At 39.8% G+C, this 22,247-nt stretch overlaps 1 protein-coding gene across 1 annotated transcript; it reads right to left on the bottom strand.

Moving 5' to 3' along the window:
* Nucleotides 1–735: 735 nt before the first annotated feature.
* Nucleotides 736–22,081, bottom strand: TTC38 (tetratricopeptide repeat domain 38). Its single transcript, XM_069806896.1, has 14 exons — nt 21,965–22,081; nt 18,664–18,741; nt 18,117–18,198; nt 17,594–17,765; nt 16,417–16,590; nt 14,387–14,462; nt 13,107–13,226; nt 10,067–10,126; nt 8,915–8,953; nt 7,984–8,065; nt 6,879–7,044; nt 3,905–4,064; nt 3,539–3,612; nt 736–2,720 (listed from the first exon to the last, which is right to left on the bottom strand). The coding sequence occupies exons 1-14, from the start codon at nt 21,986–21,988 to the stop codon at nt 2,627–2,629; spliced, it is 1,401 nt and encodes a 466-aa protein (XP_069662997.1). The 5' UTR covers nt 21,989–22,081; the 3' UTR covers nt 736–2,626.
* Nucleotides 22,082–22,247: the final 166 nt, after the last annotated feature.

Genomic DNA, 22,247 nt, shown 5'->3' on the forward strand with positions numbered 1-22,247 from the left:
GGTATTGCCCTTGCAGCCACGCTGGGGATCATGCTAAAACACCACTGAAGTTAAAAGTAGATGTTTCCTGATGTAACGCTGGCAGGGAGTTACTGCCCAGGCTCAAATTCTGAGGCACAGCACAAAGGACTACTACCTACCTCTGCCCCTCTTAATCCAGAAAAAGAAGTGCCATGGAGGCTGAGAGGGATGGCCTGCTAACTTTAATGGGTGTGGCAAAGATAGAACAAAAGCAAGGATGGGGCTGTGTTTGTATTTGCACAACCTGTGCAAAACCAGTATCTCTCTTGTAAGCAGCAGATATTCGTACAAAGTTTGTATCAACTGCTTTTCAACTGCTCTGCTTAGATATAAAAAGGTGAGCTTTTAGGAGTCAGCATGATCCTTGGTCAAGTCGTCCTCCGCTTGTTCTTCTTCTATTGCTCTTCCCACTGAGCCACCTGCTTGTTAACTTGTTTCCATAATGGTAATTGAAAACAAGTCAGCATAGCATGGTGAAGCAAGACAGAATGGTTTGAGTATTCTGGATAAAAATAAGGGGAAGATACAGCAGAAAACTAGAAGTTCTCATTTATGGGCAAAATGTGTAGTACTAGTTGAATGAAAAAGTTTCTAGTCACATTCATAGAAACAAAGAGAACGTATACTGTTACGGGTTTATGAAATTAAGCTATTATAAATAATCCATTTAAAAGCTTCATCCATACATGCAAAGAAGTCATACTTGCTCTCAACTGAGTACCGCTTTGAATTTATTGATGTAAAGCAGGCAAAATTCTAAATCACGTTATATCAAAAGTACTACAAATGTCATTCTTAAATTTGTGTAGCAATGGATCACAAACTACATGCTTCATAAACAGCCAGCAGATTTCTCAGGCTTTTCTCAGGCCCTAATAAGACTTGTTTATATTCCTTGAGTAAAAAGGTATCCCTCTAAAGTCATTGCTTGAAATGCACTGATTAAAAATAATTAATAGTAAAAATCTAGTATAGCTTTAGCACAAAGTAAGACAATCAATCACGGTCATGGCTGGACAGATAAAGCAGTGATGAAGCTGAAGAACAGGGAACTCTGTCCGCAGGATTCAAAAGGCTGCAGGCAAGGATGCAATACCCTTATCTGGTTTCACAAATTATTGCTGATTTAAAAGTAAACTACTTTTTCCTCAAATGAGGGCTAGGGGAAGAAGGGTGGCAGCAAGGCATGTCCATGTCTTATTCCTCTATGCAGGAACTCCAGGGGCAGTGCAGGGCCATCTATGAAAGTGCTTTTTTAGGTCAAAAGGAAACTGTATGTGGGATGGGGCTGCTGTGGGACATGGGGAAGGGCCTGAGCTGGATGGGAAGGAGAGGCAGGCATGTGTGTGTCTAGGAGAGCTTGCAGATATGATACCATAGCCAGAGCTTGGGCAGTTGAAGAGTGTGGTATTTCTCTTTGAGAAGAAGAGGAGGCATTAGTTCAGTTTTGGTTTGAAATATCATCTTTCCTTTCACTAGGGATTTCTGGATTACTGTTGCAAGATAATCCATTAGCTCAGCTATGCTGCAGGAATCCAGAGGCACCAGAACTTGACAGAAGTACATGGCTCATTGTGCCTCATTTGCAGCACCAAAGCTCGTCACATCACTTGTGCTGGCACAAAGCTTTGTGTCAGTTCCCTTTAGCTCTCTTTTTATGGTGGAAGCTCCCTTCCAGCCTTCACCTCTTCTGAGATACCTCTATAAAGTGTGTGCTTTAACATTGGTTTCACTCTACTTTGCTAACATGCAGGGACTTGTGCTATTGAGATGGTAGTAAGGCCTGACTTCCCAAAAGCTCAGGTAACCACAAAGACACCAGTCCAAACTACCATTCAGAGATGGTACTGTTTTAGTTGAAATCCAGGCTGCTGCTTTTTTTCTGAAAGATTTATAGGTGCCAAGCAAGTACCTGTATTAGAATAGTTGCTGTCAGCTATTATCCCTCTCGTCTGGTTTCATTCCCATAGTAATTTCAGAAAGCTCTGAGTCACTATACTGAAAAGAAAAAGTTTAACAATTTATGAGAGGGAGTTTGAAAACAAGTACCTGGAAAGAGATCCTGAATGCAGACAGATCTGTAATGCCAGAGTCTGTGACCCATGCCTGAATGGACTGGAAGCTTGATATGGAATTCAATTTATGCCTGTATTGGCTCTGGCCCCATACTTTCCTGTTAGCTATGCTTAAAAGGCCCATTTGAATTACCAGAGCAGCTTACTGATTATTTAACATATTAACAAAGTAACAAATTGGGCCAATGAATGATTGAAACCCAGGCACTGTTACTGTACTGTATATAATCAGGGTCAGAGGGAACTTTCAGAAAAATATACCAGAAAAGCAGTGTTCCAGGATGCTTCAGAAAGCTGTGCATTATCAGCAGGTTATCTTCTTCCCTTGTGAAATCATCTAAGATACAACCTCCTGAAATGCAACAGCTGTATGTTTTTTTTTTTAAGGAAATTGTCATCAGATCTCTGACTCATAGCGTACTCTTACCTACTCTGAATCTCTAGCACAGTTTACAGCACAGCACCCCTCCATTCCCTGCACCCAGACTTTGATTGGTAAGCTTATTGCGATTTCAGCACTGAGGAAAGACTTAGGCCACTGAATGAACGGCTGCTGCCTTCCTAATAAGTCGCTCTGTCATTGGTGAATTTGGTCTCATCACATCACGTTCTCTCAGGAGGCACCTGAGAAAGGAGAAGAGGTAGGAGAGAAATGGGAACGTCAGGAGTACAACATAATTTTTCCTGTGAGATCACCACCAGTATCCTTGTAAGAGGAGGAAAACAGTACGTAAAGACCTGCTCTTGAGGTGCAGATTTCCCTTATTGGAAACATTTGGCCTTGGCAGTAAGTTTAGGCAGAGCAGTGTTGTTTTCAGTCCTGACAGGGACTGAAAATGAGCACCCAGAGATCAGAGTGCATAGAAGAATCATTTTGATGTTGTATCTAATTTTTATCTTTCAAAGAGGCCTCAGGAGGGGAACAGGCAAGGCTTCATGCTGTCCTGAGGATCCATTCTTTTAAGTGCAGAGGCAATACATTTCAATAGAACTCAATATGGGTGAATAAGCAACATTTATGATTTCTACCAAACAAGGCTCTTGTGATTTGTACTAAGGCAAGCTCACATATCAGACTCTGCAAATCTTATTTCCCAACACAGCAGATGTCATCATTAGGACAGATTTGATTTTTCAGAAGTTCACAGAAGTTTAACAGTCCATCAAGTACACTGATCAACAGGCAGGAGGCCACATTTTAAGACAGAACCATTTGAAAATCAACTACCCTTGAACAAATACAGATCATTCATCCAGACCACAAGAGTGTACTTTTGGAATTGGAAGCTATTGTACTTTTTATCCTAGTTAAATGTTGTTACATTTAACACAACTGCTTGCATGTAATTTTAGCCATAACTTACTGGTTTTAGTATATTTGCTACTTCTTACTCTTAGTGACAGTACTACTTCCACAAATATTTATCAGGAAAAATACTCACCTTGCAAGATTTTGTTTGGCTTGTGATTTAGAATTTAAAGCAGCATGAATCAATAACTGGCTGAAAACATCTCTCTGAAAAAAGAAGTCAGCAAAAATACAAAGTAATAAGTAACTTATTAAGTATTGCTGGTTACAATGTCTTGTTTACCAAATTATTAAAACCATTGAGGAAGGAAACATACTGACAAGAAAAATTAAATAGCCAACACTGCTAATAAGTGTTTGCAAACAGGATTCAATCAAAAGCACAGTTTAACTTTTCACTTTCTAAGAATGAAGGGTTGTTAACACTGTAAGTGCCTAATGGAGGCTACTGAGAGAGGATTTAAGTTGCATCAAAAAGTCTTTTATTGATCTCCTTTACCTGAGCATTACTGCCTCCTAGTTGGATTAGTTGATAACGGATCGGGTACAGGAGGTCTACAGCTTTGTCACAATTTCCATTTTCAAACTCTACAAAAGCCTGGCACAGTGGCAACCCCAAACTAGGAGCCAGGGAAAGCTCATGGTCCTCACAAGGTGCTCTGTAGAATGAGAAAGTGGTTAACTCCCATAAGAAATCAAATTATAAATACGCATATTTCAGTGCCAGTCTGTCACTGCCTGCAGACAGAATTTTGATTTTTTTTACCGTACAAAGCCTGATGTTTCAGGGTACTTTATCTAAATAATATCTTTTGGTGTGGGTATGTTACTTTCACCTTTTTGTTACCCATCAGTCAATCAGTTTTCATTCTTCTGAACATATCCACAAAAGGCACAAGCCCAAGCCCTCCTGCCTTTGCAATAAACAGTTTGGGCTAGAAAAGTGAGAAAACTGCACAGTTTCTCTTTGATGATCTCACCAGAACATCCTACTGCTAGTTCTTTGACTGTCCTTATCTCTGCCAAAAGTGGCAATCAGTCTCTTGCGAACAGCTTCAAACAATAATCTTGCAAAACAGCTCACCACGCAGCACAGTGCCTCAACCATCTTTGTGATATAAACTGCATTCCCATGACAGCTCTGAAAGTCTGCTCTTTTATTCTAACTGTGACAGACTGCTTTTAGGCCCACAAACAGCAATGGATTTTAGCTAGCTCTTAAGTTCTTTTTCTTTTCTTTTTTACTGCTTGTATCCTAACCCATCTAAGAGTGGAAGAGGCTTATAGCATGACAATATGCCTGCAGAAGAACATATACATTCTAGCAGGCATCCTTGCCAATATTAAAAAAAAGAAAAAAGTAAAAGTGCAAGTAGCCAAACTGTAGCTCTTTGGTCTACAGGAAATACCTGCACGGGACAATGTGGAATTGTGTTTTTCCACTGCTACAGAAGAAGCTGACAGTGATGGGGCCTTTGGGGTAGTGCCATTTCAGTGCCAAAAGGGTGGTTGGCAATAGCAGGAGAGGAAGGCTTTCTATCCCAAGTAATAAAAATTATTCCTGAGAATACAGAGCACAGTTTGATGCTATAAATTCCATCTGTATTTTTCTGTAAATTTTCCAATTACATCTTTAACACTGAGGAACCTTAGTCACTGACTTCTGTTTTGAGCGCTTGCAACAACAGCCAAGAGTCACACTCCCTCACTAGTACCTTAAATTTACCAAAGACAGACCATATTCTGTGCTCTCCTTCTTGAGTCAGTATTACAAATTTCCCATTTCTTCTACTAGGTCAATGTTGATTTTTCAGTATGCAGCATTGCCCTATGTGTTTGTTTAAGGAATGATAAAATACGGCATCCTGGGGAATTAGAAGCGCGCAGAGATGTGCATTTTAAGTAAATAGTTTGAGATAGTTAATGATAAAAATGATGAAACAATTCTTCATTTAAACAGTTGTTCCAGCTCTCTGAGATATCGCAGAGATGGAAGACTGATTTTTTTTTTCCCTTTCTCTTGCAACTGCTCTGAAGTACTGATTCATGAAGAACAATGTATCTCGTATCTCTTGCATTAACTAACATTTCTGTCCATGAAAATAAGCATGTGATACCAACCACCAGAGAGCGCCATGGAATACTTCACAAAAAAAATTCTTGTCAACTTTACATTGCAAAGGCTAGGGAAAAACATCAATGAAAAGCCAAGAATGACTATTGTTTGTGCCAAAGGTTTATGACTGCTTTTTTAACACATACAAAATGCATCTTGGGTATCATTTAGCTGTTACATATTTGTGATACACATAAATTAAGCCATTAATCCAATCATTAACATAATCCCTTCATCTCACACTGTTTTCTCAAATAATAAAATTAAACTTTGTAATACTTCAAACTACAGCTAAAAATGTACAGCTGTATCACTACAAAAGGCTGAACACATAGGCAAAAGGAAGCACTGGGTGAAAGGATAAGTACCATATGTTCATTAAAGCTTCCCTGAAGTGGTGTGCATGTGCAGCTTTATATACTTTATATATACTTACATATATTTACATACTTATATAAAAGATATTTGTCTTTTCCTACTTTAGTCAAATCTGACATGCTTACGCTTGACTTGACAGTTTTTTATTTTCTTAAGTATTCTTAAAAATTACATTTATTTTTCATTATTTTTGATTGATGGGTATTATAGTCAGGAACAGTGACAATTTCATGTTCTCCTTCCTTCTCTTTTAAGGCAAAGGAAGCAATAGATGCTGGAACAGAGTTAAAATAGGGTGTGAGAGGGGAAGAAATTGCATTTAAAACATCTATATATCAACCCTTCCAAAAAATCAAGGCAATTTACAGTCATTTAATACATAAGGGAACACCAAAAAACATTCTTTAGATAAAATAATTAAATACTCAGATTTTCCAAATAATTTAATTTGAAACCAAATATTCTCTATTATTACTGTAGCAGTACTTGAAATTCAATTTTCTGCAGTGGTACTTCATAACACATCAAAGAGTTGCTGTTAGAATATTACTACCAACTAATGCTCTATTATTAAAGAACCTTTTAAAGCACAGCAAAAAAGAACTACCATAGATAGCTGACATATATTGTAGAATGCCCTCACTAATACACAGGTGAAGTACTTTATTCATTGTATGTAACATAGCTTAGCATAAACCCATCAAAAGGAAATATACAGCAACTATTCAGTTAGTGTCCATGACCTCAAACATAAGAGATTTCTGCTTAACAAGGTCAGAAACCACTCTAGACATTAACTAAAAAAATAAATAGGGATCTCCTAACTGGAGATTGGCCTACTTAAACCAGACATGTCCCAGTGACATGCTAAAGCAGAGAGGAGCGTGTTGTAGTGCTTCGGCAAGCCAGAGACATTATCACCCTGAAGTTCAGAGGACAAAATACTTATTGAATGCAGTACTTTAATTCACTTGCTTACTTGGCAACTTCCTGAAGAGTTGTTAAAAGCTCATCAGTAGTTTTGTGGTCTTTGGCTCCAAGTGAGGACATCAAGATGTGTACGTCATTGAACAGAAGAATGTGATCTTTGGTGTGCTTCTTTGTAAGCTTGAGAACATTGCTCCACCTGTCTCCAAGCTTTACACCTAAGAGTAAAAAATATTTTTCTCCATAAAAATAGCACATGCAAAAGCATGACTTTGTAATAAACTTTCAGTCACCCAGCATAAACAGCATTCCTACTAAACTCAAGAAAACATTCCCTGATATGGCAAAATTTATACAGTAATGCACAGCTGCAGCCTGCCGTATTTGGGCAAAGAGTTTATTGACTGTCAGTAATTCATCACCAACATTCTAGATTGCATTATGTGAGGTTCTGGCTTTATTATGAGATTGCTCATGTCTTCTTGGAGATGATGCTCACAATGAGCCATCTGTAGCAATCAAAAAACAGAGTGATAAGATTGATTTCATAAACAAACACAATGCATCATTAGTGTTTTAGCAGAATACTGTGAAAATAATGTCCATCCATCTTCCCCCCACTTCATGAACTCTAAACACTAGCTTAAAAAAGTTACAGGAAAATGTCACTGAGTTAGCAGAGTACACAAACGCCAGAGGCTAATAGACATGTACTAGCTATTTCAATCAGTATCAAAATAGAAAGTTAAGTATCTAACTTGAAATTTACTTCAAGGAAGCTCTACAGCTTTTTAGAGGCTTATGTACTTGATTGTTCAGCCTCAAATCACCAGGGACAATAGAAGTGAATTTGTCCAAAAAGAAATATGTGACCCATGCAAGCTTGAGCTGAATGAAATACCATACTGGCATGGAAAAAAACAAAAGCCCTCGGTAAGAAGAAAGGTTATGGACTTTAGTATGAATTTCACATTGAGGCTTTTCTCAAGAGCAGAATTTTCTTCTGTAACAGAAGATTTCTTCTGTAACACTGACCAAGCTTGTTCTGTAAGTATATTTAAATACTTCTCCAACATGCAAGGCCGGGGAAGGGGGAGGCAAAAAGAAAACTGTTCCCTTTACAGTTTTAAAAAAAGAATGGCAGGTGGATATCCTACCTTCCAGATGAAGTCTGTACAGCATCGAACAGTTGTCTACTACATCCAGCATGCTTCCACTTGACAGACACCGGGGAGCAATCTGTAATCACACGTATTCATAAGCTGCCCAACTGATGTGCTAGTGGGAACTTATTCAGATAATCAAGCTTATTTTCACAGTACAGAATTAATTTTATCTCTTTTTTTCATTCAAAATACCTGTTTTGCAATAGCCCTAATTGCGTCTTTCCTCAATACAGCAATTTCCAATGACAAACACTTATATTGCTTCATTTGTGGTGTTTTTCCTGTTTTAAAGTTAAACTCAGTAAGTTATGGAGAGTCACCAAGGTTGGTGGTTTTTTTTTTCCAAAACAGTGCCATAAATATTACTTAATTTTGCCAAGTTTAGTAGATAGGAGTCTGCCCAGTAGCTTTCTTAATGCTTGCATTATCTTTGTAAGGATTATAAAAATATGTTATCCTATCTAATTTGATATTGCTTATTTAGAGAGATTGTTTTGAAATCCAGACAGTAAAGAACTATAATAAATTAACTAGGAATGAAAAGACATGCTTCTGTTGATTTAGTACCTAACATGCAAAATCAGTTCTTTGTAAAGGTAACTTGACTTTATCAGAAAATTATTTTACATCCTTTTAAAAAAGCATGAATGAGAAACACGGACAGAATGGAAAACAGGACCAATAGTGCCATTGTAGCTCTTTCAAGTGCATGTGTAAGAAACACTTGAACATGCAAGTCTTTTGGGCATCTTACCCAAAACTGTTGAGAAACAGTTTCCCTAAAAAACTATAACAACAGATGTAAACAATATATATACATATATGGCACACTGTGATAGGTTTTGATCTCATACAGAACAAAGAAAGCATGTATCACGGTCTTAAGCACGTTCTCAGTAAAGAAAAAAAGGCCCCTACTCACATGATTGTCATAAATTGTCAAAGCAGCCTCATATTCACCCTGTAAAACCAAACGAGGACTACATGATTAACATTCAGATACAGTAACCAAAAGTGAATGGTAGTAACTGAAGATATACATATAATTAATAGACGTCATAATGCTACTTCGCAATTGCTTCATGACTTAATCAAAACAAACCAAATCAAAGAAACCTTGAGATATTAAAAGAAAGAATGGAGTTCAAGATAAACCAGGATTTTCTAGGCAAAATAATCAGTATGTTTAGGTTTCATTTAATAATAGGTACCAATACTGGTATAAGTTATGCATGAAGGAGAAAGACAAGGTATTACCTCTCATTCTAATGTTCCTTTCAGGGATTTTTGCAAAATTAGTGCATCCCACGGTGTATGCAAAGAGGTAGGAAGAAAAATAATTTTAAGCAGGCTACAAAAGAGTTGTATAGATAGAAGGTGGCAAAATAAACAAGCTGTTAAGATGACTATCAAGAATTACACTCATTCTATGTTAATAATACTGAAGACAAGTAAGTTACTCTGTTTTCTGACCAAAGTACACTGCCTTCTCAATGATGTCACATTTGTCTCCCTATTGGACTGAACCCCACAAGGGCTAAGCATTATTAAATCCAAGGAGATTCTGCATTGCAACCTGACAGGTTGGGTAAAATTGCAACCATTTTTAAAGGGTTTCAATAATAAGAATTAGTAACATTAATAATTAATAACATTGGCGACCAAATTTAGAGCTTACTGCCTTCTTCTTTTAGTCAGCAAATTTTTGGGCCAGCAAATTAGTATTGAAGATAATTTTGTCTAATTTTCATCTGAAAATCAGAGATCCAAGTTTATCTTTCTATCAAATAACTGTGCCAAGTGTAATTAGCGAGACTATATTTGATCTTCAGACGTGCAATAATCTCACAGCAATTTTTCAACATTCTAACAAAGATACTAGAACTTTGACCAATGTAATCAAATCTTCTCAAAATAACTGTAATACAGGACTAGCTTGTAAAAATGGCATTGTGCTATTTTATAAAAACAACTAACTGAAAAAAACCCTATAATTGTTAGGTCTGCCTTTTAAATAGCATTAGGTGAATGATCTATCTGCACCATAAAATACCTATATGAAAATATCTCATACCTTTTCAATGAAGTATAAAGCCCAGTGCCAGTAATTATGGCAAGCAAGCATATCACTGTTCTGGGGGGAAAAAAAAAAAAAAAAATTATTTACAAAATAACTTCCCATTTAAACTTACGCAGTTAGATTTCTGTTTCCTTTTTCAGCAAAACTGATTATTTCATGAGACAGAAGAGACCAGAACTTTAAATCAGCTAGCCAGGATACCTTCTCATTTGATACATTTGTCCTTGCAGCTATTTAGGGAGACACCCCAAAAACAAGGTTTCCCCCACATCATTTTCCAGAGAAGAATTTAACTTGGATGTCTCAGAATTCACCCTTCTGCAGCACTTCTTTTTTCTTAGGAAAATAACCCCACATCTATAAGAAGAGTAAGATTTGTCTCATCTGAAATTTAGGCATCTTGCCTAAAGTAACCTGGATAGATCGTGGAGAGAGATCCCACCTTATGAGGGCCATTCATCCCACCCATCTAGACACCTATCTCAGACAGAGAGGAATCACTTCTTAAACGTATGTTTTACTATGGACTACAGAAGCTGCACTAGATACCAAACGCACTGGCAGTTCATCAGATGAGATGAGTATTTGCTGGACTGTACCAACTTTGCACTGTCATTTTCAGCAGGCACCAGAACTTCAAATACTCTTCCCTAGCCTGCACTTCAAGACAATGTCATTGCGGTTCATTTCTGTGAGTGCATTGAGAATAGACAAACAGGAATACAATCCCATAATCCTTTGGTGAAAATTAAAATACCAGAAAGGTTCTCCCCTCTCCTCCCGTTCTCTCCCAGTGCTGTAGTTAAACTTAATGTTCTTACAAGTGGAAAAAGCGTCTTCATTTTCATGGTGACAACAGTAACACCCACTTTCAGGAAGCACAAAGGTTCCCAGTGAATGTCAAAGCTTTATGGTGCTAAGATAAACATTCTCGTAATCTTTACTTTTTAATATTAAATCACAAACCAAACCTGAGCAACCGAAGTAATTAAGTGCTTGGCATAAACCTGATGATACCAAGTTTAATATCATACTACCATTCCAAATGTCATACAAACAAGAACATGGGATTACCTCACTAAATAAACCAAAATTTTTTTACTGCTGCCGATTTTGAGATTAAATTGCTAAAGCAGAAGCGGGCTTCTAGGTAACTAAAATAAATAAAAGCAGGCTATGGGAACTGACCACAGCAGCTCAGGAGAAAAAACATTGCCATTTAATAACAAACAGCACTGCCAGAGAGGTCCCCTCTGGTAAGATAAATTTGCCCCTTTTGATTTTGTGCTGAAATATACATAAAAAACAAAGGGCATCTGATATTTTGGGGGGGTGGAGGAACAAACAAAATAAAGTACTCTGTAAAGAAAACCTGTACAAAATCTTTGCCCCTTTTATTAGAAGGGAGGAAGATGAACTAAAAGCAACAGAAGGAGCCTGAATACTGTGGCAGTACAAATAGAGATCCTAGTCATTAAAGGAAAATAAATAAAAATTTCAAATCACCAGGCCAAATACAAGTAATTTTATTAAAGCCCTTAGAGAGACCTGCTTTTTTGCATGTGGTTACAGTTTAATGCTCTGTGCTCATGATGTTTAAGATGAAAAATATTGCACAAAAGAAGTGATTATACACATTATCATTATGACAATGTCAGCTGTTACAAATCTTAACTACACTGGGTCAGGCTTGAAGGTACATTAGACAATTCTACTTACTGATCTAGCATTTTATTTGGATAAAGGGTACAAATCACAGAGGCATGCAACTATTTTAAGAAACAGAATTAAAAAAATCGATCCAGAAGTCACTGATGGGGGGGGGGGGTTAAAGTGTCACCCAAACTGTAAGTCCCCTGCATCACTGTTTCATTAAAACTAATATATTAAAGGACAAAATGCTTTCTGGGAAATGACAGATATGAACCTCAAGCAAGGGTTTTCTGCCTGCACTTCCAAGCTTGATATCTGAATGCTTAACTTAGAAAATGCAAAATAAACAGTCCTTCTAGTCTCATTATCCAGCCCTGCTCTTTGGGTGAGGTGGAATGGTCAGTCTAAAATAGACGCTTGTGGGTTCTAACAAATTCAAACCTCACAGCCTTCTGCTCTGAATATAACATACTTAATCATTGGGAAAACCCATGCTGTCCAACACAAATAAAAATTAAGTTCCACTTACAGCAAAGGACTGTATAACAGACCAATTAACCTGTTCAATACTCTGAGAGATACTTGAATATGTTGGATATATAAAGTAACTTCAGTACACTAGAAAAGAGACAAAAGCATTTCTCTTTTCCTTACAGTTGACCTTTAAAAATCCTTCCCCAGTCAGAAGCAAACAAATATTTTATAAGTCTTCTAAAACATTTGATTTGACTGTGTCATTTCACACCTCATCTTAGGTTCCAAGAAGAGAATTAGACAGGTTCATCAACTGTCAGTGCTCATCTCAGTCTAAGCAAAAAGCTTGTGAAACTATCATCAGTCACTTTACTTTTACAACCACACAATAAATCACATATATATAAATCACATATCAATAAATCACAATTTTAACATCTGACGTTTCGCCTGTCTGGAACGGCCATGTCTTTATGAGATAAAAACCTAATCAGCTCCACCAGGAAAAAGAAACTGCATGCACACGTACAAATCACACCCTTGTTGAAAAGCAGTATTTATTACAATATTCCTAGCTAAAATAAGGCAGTGTGAGAGGACAGATTTTGTGTGAATCCTGGCCTACTGACACCTTTGTAATCTCAGCAGTCGTAGTGACGATGACTTATGAGGGACACATACTGTGGACCACTTTTAATATCCAATATTTTCCTGCCTCATGCTTCAAAAGTAGCATGGATAGTAACAGCACCTCAGGTGATGGTTTCTTCTAGTATGTAAACTCTGCATTACTTGTAACATATCTGCAGATAGGAAGGAACTGCATGCAGAGGAATCAAGAACTTGGCTGAAGGAGATAAAGAGGACCTAGAAAGAGCTTTTTCAGAGATGCTACAAGAATGTTTACCTTCCAGTTGGTTTCCGTTTCCTTCATAAATTCTAACCCTTTCTTCACCTCTGCTTTCATTTCATTTACGTGAGCTATAGTATGAACAGACCATGCATCTGTATGATTTATAGCCAAAGCCTATGAGTGAAAGAAGGGAAAACGTGATGAAGCTTACAAACTTGCAAATAACAATATTTATCACTGCTGATATAGAAACAAAAGACTACTTTTTACTTGCTGCATGTTAAGTACATCCCTCTACCACTCCAACTAACCACAGCCAGGAAGTTTGATTTGGACAGAAAAGGAAGAAAATGTTTATTGGCTGACATCACTTCCCACCTTCTACTGCATAAAGATGAACACCTGCAAAACACTTTAAAATGCAGGCTTTAATGAAGATTATCAATGACATTTTCTTTCACAGACATGCATCAACATCAGCAATGCAAGAACTGCATGCACAGGCACAATATATTCCAGGACATAGTGCCTTGCAGGTAATCATTTCTTCTTCAAGAACATGGCCAGCTCTTGAGTATTCAGCGAATTCCTCTTTCTTGCTCCAACAACTCCCACTAGCTTTTAGGCGTTTTGTGAGGTTAGTCATTAACCTAGTAAATGTTAAATGTTAATGTTTAGTCTTTGTTGTCACTTTCAGCAATTTGATGTAACAGAAGTTTGGCAAAAACACCCATTAGAGATTAATTGTATCCAAGACTCCTGGAGGACAGGGATAATCCTAAGGACTGGAGAAAGTCAAGTATAATTACTATCTTCATAAGAAGGAAACAGGCCAGCTAATATTGATCCCCAGGAACATTGTACAGTTAATTGTTCAATAATCCAGGAACAGGCTTCTGGGAACAAAGGGAGGAGAAAACTAAACAGGATGGATCGTCAAGAGCAGATTACATCACACCAATCCAACATTCTTTCATAGCAGGAGACAGCCAATTATACGTGGGGGAAACAGCAGATGGGATAATATATGGATTTTATAGGGGTGTTCTGAGACCATCTGACAAGGCATGCTCATAAGCAACTGAAGGAGATACAGTCAAGATGAAACTGCCATGGTATGGCATAGATGTGGAAATCCTTCAAAGGAATAGTTATCAATAGTTTCTTATGAAACTCTCTGAACATTTCCATGCTGAGCTTTATCTCTTTGCTACTACTAACAACTGGGATGATGGAAAGAGTCAGTTCATGGCATTCGTGCAAACCACCCCCTACAGATAGGGACCATGTTTAAGAATTCTAGAACTTTTTAGCACCAATAGCAGGCCGTTTACCTCACGGGCAAGCTCCTCAGCACGATCAAAAAAGTTTGTTTCCATGAGTCCAAAAGAGTAGTAGCCCTTCACGTAGCTAAGCAAAAGGGGAAAAAACAACACATCATCCATTTAGAACTAGATTTAATCTAGGACTGAAAAACATATTAGAAATAGCATTTAACTCAAAACAGTCCTTACAGTGCAAGTTACAATGAGGGTTCAAGCTTGCAGAATACAAGTTCTCAGAGGAAATGAGAGGCGCAGAGACACCAGCATGGGAAACAGACACAAGATGCACATCACCAGGGTTTTGAGGACTGACATTTACATCTTTGGGTAAGCTGGAACTAAGAGCTGCACAGAACAATCTGCTGATCTCCATTACAGTTGCAAGATGCAGAATCTGAAGGTTGGAAGCAAGACAGTGCTGTCACCAAAGTTATCTGAGTGTCTTGAAGGCAACACAAGTGTAGCCTTCTGCACTTTCTCCAGTGCTCACAAAACCACAGGAGAGTACTTTTATATGAAGTGGCCCTTTAAAACTGGTTGTAAAGCATCCCCACTAAGACATAAAGGCCCAAAGTAAAGGGAAATTAGGGATGTTATATGCTCTTACGCACATACTTCATGCAGTCATTTTAAGTAGTATTTAACCGCTATTGTACTTGCAGATTCGTAAATTGCAAAACACCACAGGATATGTTTCTGCTTCTCAAAATATCTGCTGGGGTTTTGGTTTTAAACTCCTAAGGCAAAGGAACTACTAAAACATGTGGGGTATGTTGCAACTGATTTATTTCATGGATTGAGATGAATAAAAGTTGATTATTTTTTTTTGCCAACATACCAATTCAAGTGTAACTCTATACGCCTGTAACTTTGAGGACAAGGGGTACTTACCAGGTTTTTATACTTTAAGAAATGCTTGGCATAAGGGTGTTTACTGTTGCTTTAGAATTAAGTGGACAACAACCTGCACTTTTGTAGCATTGTGACTAGAAAAATTTATAAAAATGCAGTCAGAACTGCCAAGTTGTCTTATTTACCCAACAAATGAAACCAGCATATTGTAGTTAAAAAGAACTAAAGGGTCTAGATTTTTCTGAGTTGAGGTAACACAGCTGGAAAAATGAGACTCCCAACACTACCCTCTGTGCCATGAGATTGTGGCATACCTAAGTTAGCTTCACTACTATGTTAGCATTCAGTCTGTATTCTCTGCACTGTTTGTGGAAGAAAAAAAGGAGACAAGGTTGTGCTGGATATGGAGGTACAGTGCATTGGTGTACAGCACCATTCATAAAATATTCAGAAAGTTATGGTTGCCTGTGGATCGTCTATTCACCTATCTCTAAATGTTAAGTGTATGTCTTGACTTATAATTTAATGTTAATTTTTACATAAAGTTAAAAGATTTCAAATAATTTAACAGGTCTTAAAAATAATTTTTTAAATTATCCCAAGTTAGTTTTTATTAATAATTCACTTGTCAACAGATTCAGACCATCCTGAATCAATTTGGGAAACTGAAACTTTCAGGACTGAACTAAAGAAATTTTTGAAAATTCTACCTTCCTGTCAGTCTTTGCTGCACCAGCTGTTATTGTATATCCCAAAGTTTTATTTCAGAACTACACTTTGGTATTCCAAGTTACAACTCCTTTCTTCCTTCCACTGATGTGCTCTATCACCCACAACGTGAGCCCCAAGTAAAAAACTGGACCCATAAAAGCCTGAAGGAGTTTTGCCACCTCCCTCAGTGAGGGCATGATTTTATCTTGTGTGTTACATGCCATGTGCTATATTTGACAGCAAAATTTACTAACTGAGCCACAGCTCACTTAAGAAAAAACCCTCAACAACAGGGTCAACAGGGATACAGGAAAGATGTTTTAGCTGTGGTCAGGTTTGATTCACTGCTAAGCCCTTGATTTTGTCTACATGTCTGTTTCCAACAGATCCTGTTATTCAGATGTGTCTGAACTTAAAAATCACAGAGTATGTGCACACCAGATAAAAAGCAATTTTCAAAATGAAGCATGACCCACCTGCTTAGTGGTATATCAGGTGTCCAGAAAGGATAAACCCGGGCAACAGAATCCCGCATCTGTATATGATATCCGAGGTAGAAATAAGTGTCCTGGGAAAATTTGAGGGCTAGCAAGTCAGTTGGGTAGCTCTGCAGAATCTGTTCCCATAGATCACAAGCTTTTGGAAGCTGGCTAGAAGTAGAAAATTATTTTGATTGCTGACAGAAGGCACATATACCTGCCTCTACTGTTACTTCTAAACTCATGCTATTCTGAAAAATAGAAAATTCAACATCAAATGATGTTTTTCTTTTTCCTTGAAGGAATTTCTTAGTCTTTTTAAAAGTAATAATGGCATTATCTTCACTGAGCACCTTTTGGGAAATCTTTTGAAAGAAATGTCCTTGGGTTACAACAAGTCACTGTAACACACAAGGAAAATTAAACAAGCTTAAACCATAAATCTAAAGATTTTCCTACAGGATTGAACAGTTTCTACAGAGACCTACCATAATTAATCTAACTTCACATGCGCAAAGACACCTTCCCTCTCCTCTAGTGGGAATCAAACCCATACTAACAGGGCTTCAGTAGCTTCCTCTTTACTTTTGCTAAGAAGTATGTGAGGTAAATCCACGCTCACCTGTTTGTTTGACAAACAAATAACTGAAGTGAATCACTAGCCCACACTTTCTGCAGTGCACATAAATTCATCATATTGAATGGAACAGTGAGCCTCTACAGCACTTCTGACACTCTGCTATCTCCCTGTTTTACAAAGGAAATAAATAGGTTTTGACACAGGGAGACAACAGAGAAAAGAAAAGACTGTTTGTAGCTTTGCTTCTGTGGATCCACGTCTGCATTATATTGGACCTCACTGTAGTCAAATACTTAAGTTTCCTAGTTCTAAACCATATATTCCACTGATGGATCTATGACAGGTTTAAAACATGGAGTGCTTAATGATACAAAGCGGTGGCAATAGGGCACTTCCCCATCTATGGTGCTGCTCACTAACTAGTCATGGCGCTTCCAGTTTGGAGAGATAAATTCAAGAACAACCACTGAGAGCTCACCCTGATCCTTTGCTAAATGTCAGCTAATGTCAGGCAACACTACTACCAACTATTGCTTCCACCTGTGGTAGCTAAAACTCTTCACAGTCCTTTAAATGGGATGACAGTGGACTCACCCACTGGCAAACATGTCCAACGCTGATACATGAAGCCTCTCCCGCTCAGTTAGTGGCTGTGATTTTGAAAGCATCATCATTGTTCTCATCGCACTGTCCAGCTCTTTGTTGAGCCGCACTGAACTTCCAGTGCCAATCAGCTCCAAACCATTAGCAATGACATGTCCCATTGCTACAGAAAACAGCACATTACAGGTTGAGCTGTACAGCATTACATTCATTACTATATAAACACAAGGGGGAGTTGTTTATTTTAAACAAGACTGACTTGTAGTCACAGGGGTCCAGAAAGTCTTATAAGCCTAAAGTTCTTAGAGGCTTTTCATGACAGCCAGTTAAAAAGACTTGAAAAGAGAAGAAAAAAAACCCCACAAAACCATCCCAGCCTGCTCTAGATTCTGAAGAAGTTTCACAGAATTCTATAAGCCACCACCTTCCCCTTGCATAAACAAAGTAAGTTAAACACCAAGACACCAAGTATTATCCAGCACTTTCCAAGCTGAGAATTAAAGGTCATACTCACTAAAATTTGGATCTGCTGCTTTTAACTTGGAGAGACATCCCTCAATACCTCCAAGGCTCTCATCATTGGTCCAGGTTGCATACTGTAAGAGAGACAGAGGGTCAGAGGAATCCCCGATAATGTTGGGCTTCTTTTTGTTCTCCCAGGCATTTAAAATTCAAAAGTAAGCAAGGCAAATGACTAAAAGACAAACATTGCATTCAGATAGGATTAGCATAGTAGGAAAACAGAAAAACTGTTTCCTTTAAGATAGTTTAGCCTCCAGCAGAACTAATAATCCTGGATTTCTATGTGGTTTATGTCAACTGGTTGATTCCCCAGTGTCAAGTAGGATGAGCACGCTGGCTGAGGTCTTCCCCACAGCTGCAACATCTGGCATAGCCCTCTGCTGCAAAGGTTTTCTGCTGCCTGCTGACAGCTGAACTCCTGTGGCAGCCTGATTTTGAGGCTCTCCCAGCTGATAAGAAATTTAAGTATCAACTACACCAAAGACTGTTTCATGCACAAGTCCCTTCAAATCACATTTTCTTACACTTTTCAGTCATACCTGCGTCAGTGCAGCATCAAATAGCTTACAGGCTTCATTGCTAGTCGTAGACAAGACAAGTCCAGCATCCTGCCAGGCCTGCACAACAAACAAATACAAACCTGCTCATTTTACACACTCATTTTCCAGGTTATGCTAACAGATTTTCAAATTGATAGTGTTCTGATATTTTTCATCAGCTATGCTTTTTTTTAAAAAAAAATAGAAAAGGTGGAAGGACAATGTGAGCAGACACACAAACCTTTTGTTCAGTTGTAGTTACATCTGAAGACTCAATTAGTTGGGGCTAGCAGTGGGAATAAAGCAAGAAATTATAAAGTGTAATAGAAGATCTTGATGGCTCACTCACCTCATAATGAGAGACCCATTCTTAATTCATTACAACTCAACTTTTGGCTAGTCCCTCTGCTGCAGACACACTCATGTGAAGTAGAGACATGGTAAAATAAAACCCTGTTCATTTATAACTGAAATCAATACCTTAAGTAACTTGCAGGCTAAACAGCCTGGCAGAGCAAATCCACCAAGTTGCTGGAGTTAAACCAACAAAGAATTTGGACCACAGATTTGTACACAAGCCTTACAAAAAGGAAGAACATGGGCATTTGATAAAGCTAAAATGCAAAACTTGATCAGGCTGCCATAGTTTCTCAACAAGCTATGTAACACTGACTGAGGTGCTACATCTCCTGCCTAGCTGCTGGAGAATGAAAAGAGTTCATTTGGCAGATATGCAGTTTACTCAATGGTAGAATTAAGCTGCAGCAGCTACAGCACCCTGGTTCATGGCTGCCTCCACGACTGCTCTCTTAAGTAACTCAGGCAACAAAATGAAAAAAACCAATGCCTCTTTCGAAATGCTTAACTTATTCATGTGGGTGTCTACAGCAAACAGGCATGTAATCTCTAGTTGCTTGCACGGGATAGCCACACAACGACAAAGCCTGCCAGCTCACAAGCTGAGGTGCTTCCCTTGGCAACCTATTCAGATATTTTTAGTAACATTTGGGTTTATTTCTACTAATCACTCTCCATTCAGTGTTCCTATACTGCACCCACCATTGCCTCCAATATTGTAAGCTTCTCAAGCACAGACTTATATTCAGCACACCATATTCATTCCTGTTTAAGCATAAACACATTTGAGGAGCTGCCCCCATCACTTCAGCATCACTTTTATTCCAGTACACCGAACGTACAGGATAGACATAAAAAAAGACCTGGGGCAAAGCCAATTCAGACTCCTCCTAATGGGGGATTAGTCCTTGTGGATGCTGCAAGAATTCAGTTCGTCTCGTTTTACACTTCAATGTATTTCCTGATTCTAATGACCCAACTGTCAAAAATTTTAAGTAACCAGGCAAAGACATCTTTGTTAATATACCCTAAAGCTTTCCTACTGCGATTGGATTAAAGGCTCACATTCCAACAGCTCAAGCACTTGAGTGTTCAAATTACAAGCCTGAAAGACTAGACCTGAATATAAAATTACAAATATTCTTTACAATTCATACTGTACCCAGAAACAGCGTAAAGAGAAAAGTTTAGAGGGTAGCAAGGTTAGGCCTGCTACTTACAGGCTACCTTTCAAGATGCCCTGCAAAATAGGCCAGAAACCACTTTCATCACCAGTCATCAAAAACAAGCTCCGTTTGAAGCAGCTCTCTTTGCCACTGCCCGTTTTGCACAAAAGCTTGAGGTACTTGCCAAGTAGAAAATGTCATCCCATTTTGAGGACATTTGTTAATGCTATGATTCACAGGAATGAAAACATCTGTGTGTAAGCAGTAGAAAAAACAGCAGAACAAGGGTTAGTAAAAAAGGCCTGCATCCATCACTAAGGACACTGCTGATCTAGTTGAGGTACATGCTATTTCTATCCATTCTAGAAAGCCTCTGCTCTGCTAAGGCTACAGCCTGCATAACTCACTCCTCACTGGAAGATTCCCACTCTGGCAACAGGTGGATGGCAGCAAGGCTGCATCAATCATGTATGCCACCACTCTTCCTGTTAGCACAGCAGGACAATGGGCTGCAGGGAAGAACCACCCCGTAACAGCTGCTGACTCCTAAAAGACATAAAAGATCTGCTCCAAACCCAATCTGTTGCTGTCAAAGGAACCAAAGAGCAACTGGGAGCACAGAAGAGCCAGCACCCTTTGTCCTCTGGGTCGTACACAAGTGGCCCTGCCCAGACTACCTGGGACACTCATGTCTTGGGGCTCATCTGTACTTAGGTATCAGACTGTGACTGAGGAAATCCACAAGAGAGGGAGTATGATCAAGTAAAACTCAGCCTAGAGAGTTTGTAAAACAGTTATCACCTCCCCTTCCCACAGAGGCTGCCTTTGAGTTCTGCTACACTAACTTCCCACAACCTTCCTCTCTAACTCCAGAAGAGACTCTTCTCTGCGATGCGTCTCAGAGGAGAGTGCCGTGGCCTTGGCTCTTCTTACTGGTTCTTGGCGAGACCAAAGCCTTGCCCTTTCTCCTGCTTTAAGATGAGAGTTTAGTCACGGGATCTGGTGACTGTTCATTTGTAATTTTTTTCCCTGGTAGAATCCCAGCTGGCTCTGAGAAACCTGCTCTTTGCGTGTCACTGTTAGCACATCCTCTGTTACTCCCATCGCAGCTCTCCAGAGCTCTGGCACTCATGAACCTATGACACTCTCACAAAATCTTCAAGAATTCGTTTTTACCTCCCCCTGCCTAATTAACCAAAAGATAACAACAGAAGGAGTGACAGAGAGAATGAACTTCATCGAGAAGAAAGCATGCAAATGACTAATCAGTAACTAGCTGCTGCAGACAGATTTTGAACCCTTGGACCTGAAGCTGTTTTAGAGTTAAGAGGAGGCCTGACCCCCTTTTGAGGCCCACAGAAAGGGCAGGTGAGCGCCCGTGGGCCCAGTCTGCGCTAGGAACAAGACCCGCAGGTATTCAGACACCTCCCTCGTGGGAGGGAAGGGTGCAGAGACTCGTCCCCATTTTCAGCCCCCGCCGAGTGTAAGGTTATGGGGGCATTCAGGGAGGTGAGCTCCCAACCGAGGCCTCACCACACCGGGGCTGGCTCTTCGCGCCCTCCCGGCCGCCTCAGCTCCCCTCCCAGCCCGGCTCTCGGCCTCCCCAAAGCCCGCACGGGAGGACACCGCCCGCCCGAAGGACGCACACCCGCCGGCCCCGGCCGCCCGTCGGGAGCAGGGGCGGCGGGCAGAGCAGCCGCAGCACCCCGCGCTCGGGTCGCTGCGGCGGGGCCGGGCCGGGCGCCTCACGGCCCGCTCCGCCTCAGACCAGCCCTCACCTTGCAGTCCCTCAGCGGCGCCATGACCCCCCCGGAGCGGCTCCGCTGCCGCCGTCCTCCGGGTCCGCACCTCCCGCCCCCGCCGGAGGAGGAGGAGGAGGAGGAGGAGGAGGAGGAGGAGGAGCCGGGGCCGGGGCCGGGGCCGGGGCCGGGGCCGGGCCAGCGGCGGGCGGGGCGGCAGGGAGGGCTGGGCGCGTGTCGGTCCGTTGGCAGCGGTTCCCTCCCGAACCTCCGGGCTACCGAGGGTTCCGCGTTACCGAGGTTACCGCGGTGCTGCCGACGG

Source organism: Haliaeetus albicilla, chromosome 19, assembly GCF_947461875.1.
Source record: "Haliaeetus albicilla chromosome 19, bHalAlb1.1, whole genome shotgun sequence".
In the NCBI taxonomy this organism is placed as follows: domain Eukaryota; kingdom Metazoa; phylum Chordata; class Aves; order Accipitriformes; family Accipitridae; genus Haliaeetus; species Haliaeetus albicilla.

What these genes read in the sequence shown, in the direction of transcription:
- TTC38 (XM_069806896.1), bottom strand. Translation starts at nt 21,988, where the DNA reads ATGGCGCCGCTGAGGGACTGCAAG. An exon ending in TTGGACATGTTTGCCAGTGG is followed by an intron (nt 16,591 to 17,593) that starts GTGAGTCCACTG and finishes TTCTACTTCTAG; the next exon opens with CCAGCTTCCAAAAGCTTGTG. An exon ending in TGACAATTTATGACAATCAT is followed by an intron (nt 8,066 to 8,914) that starts GTGAGTAGGGGC and finishes GTGTGATTACAG; the next exon opens with ATTGCTCCCCGGTGTCTGTC.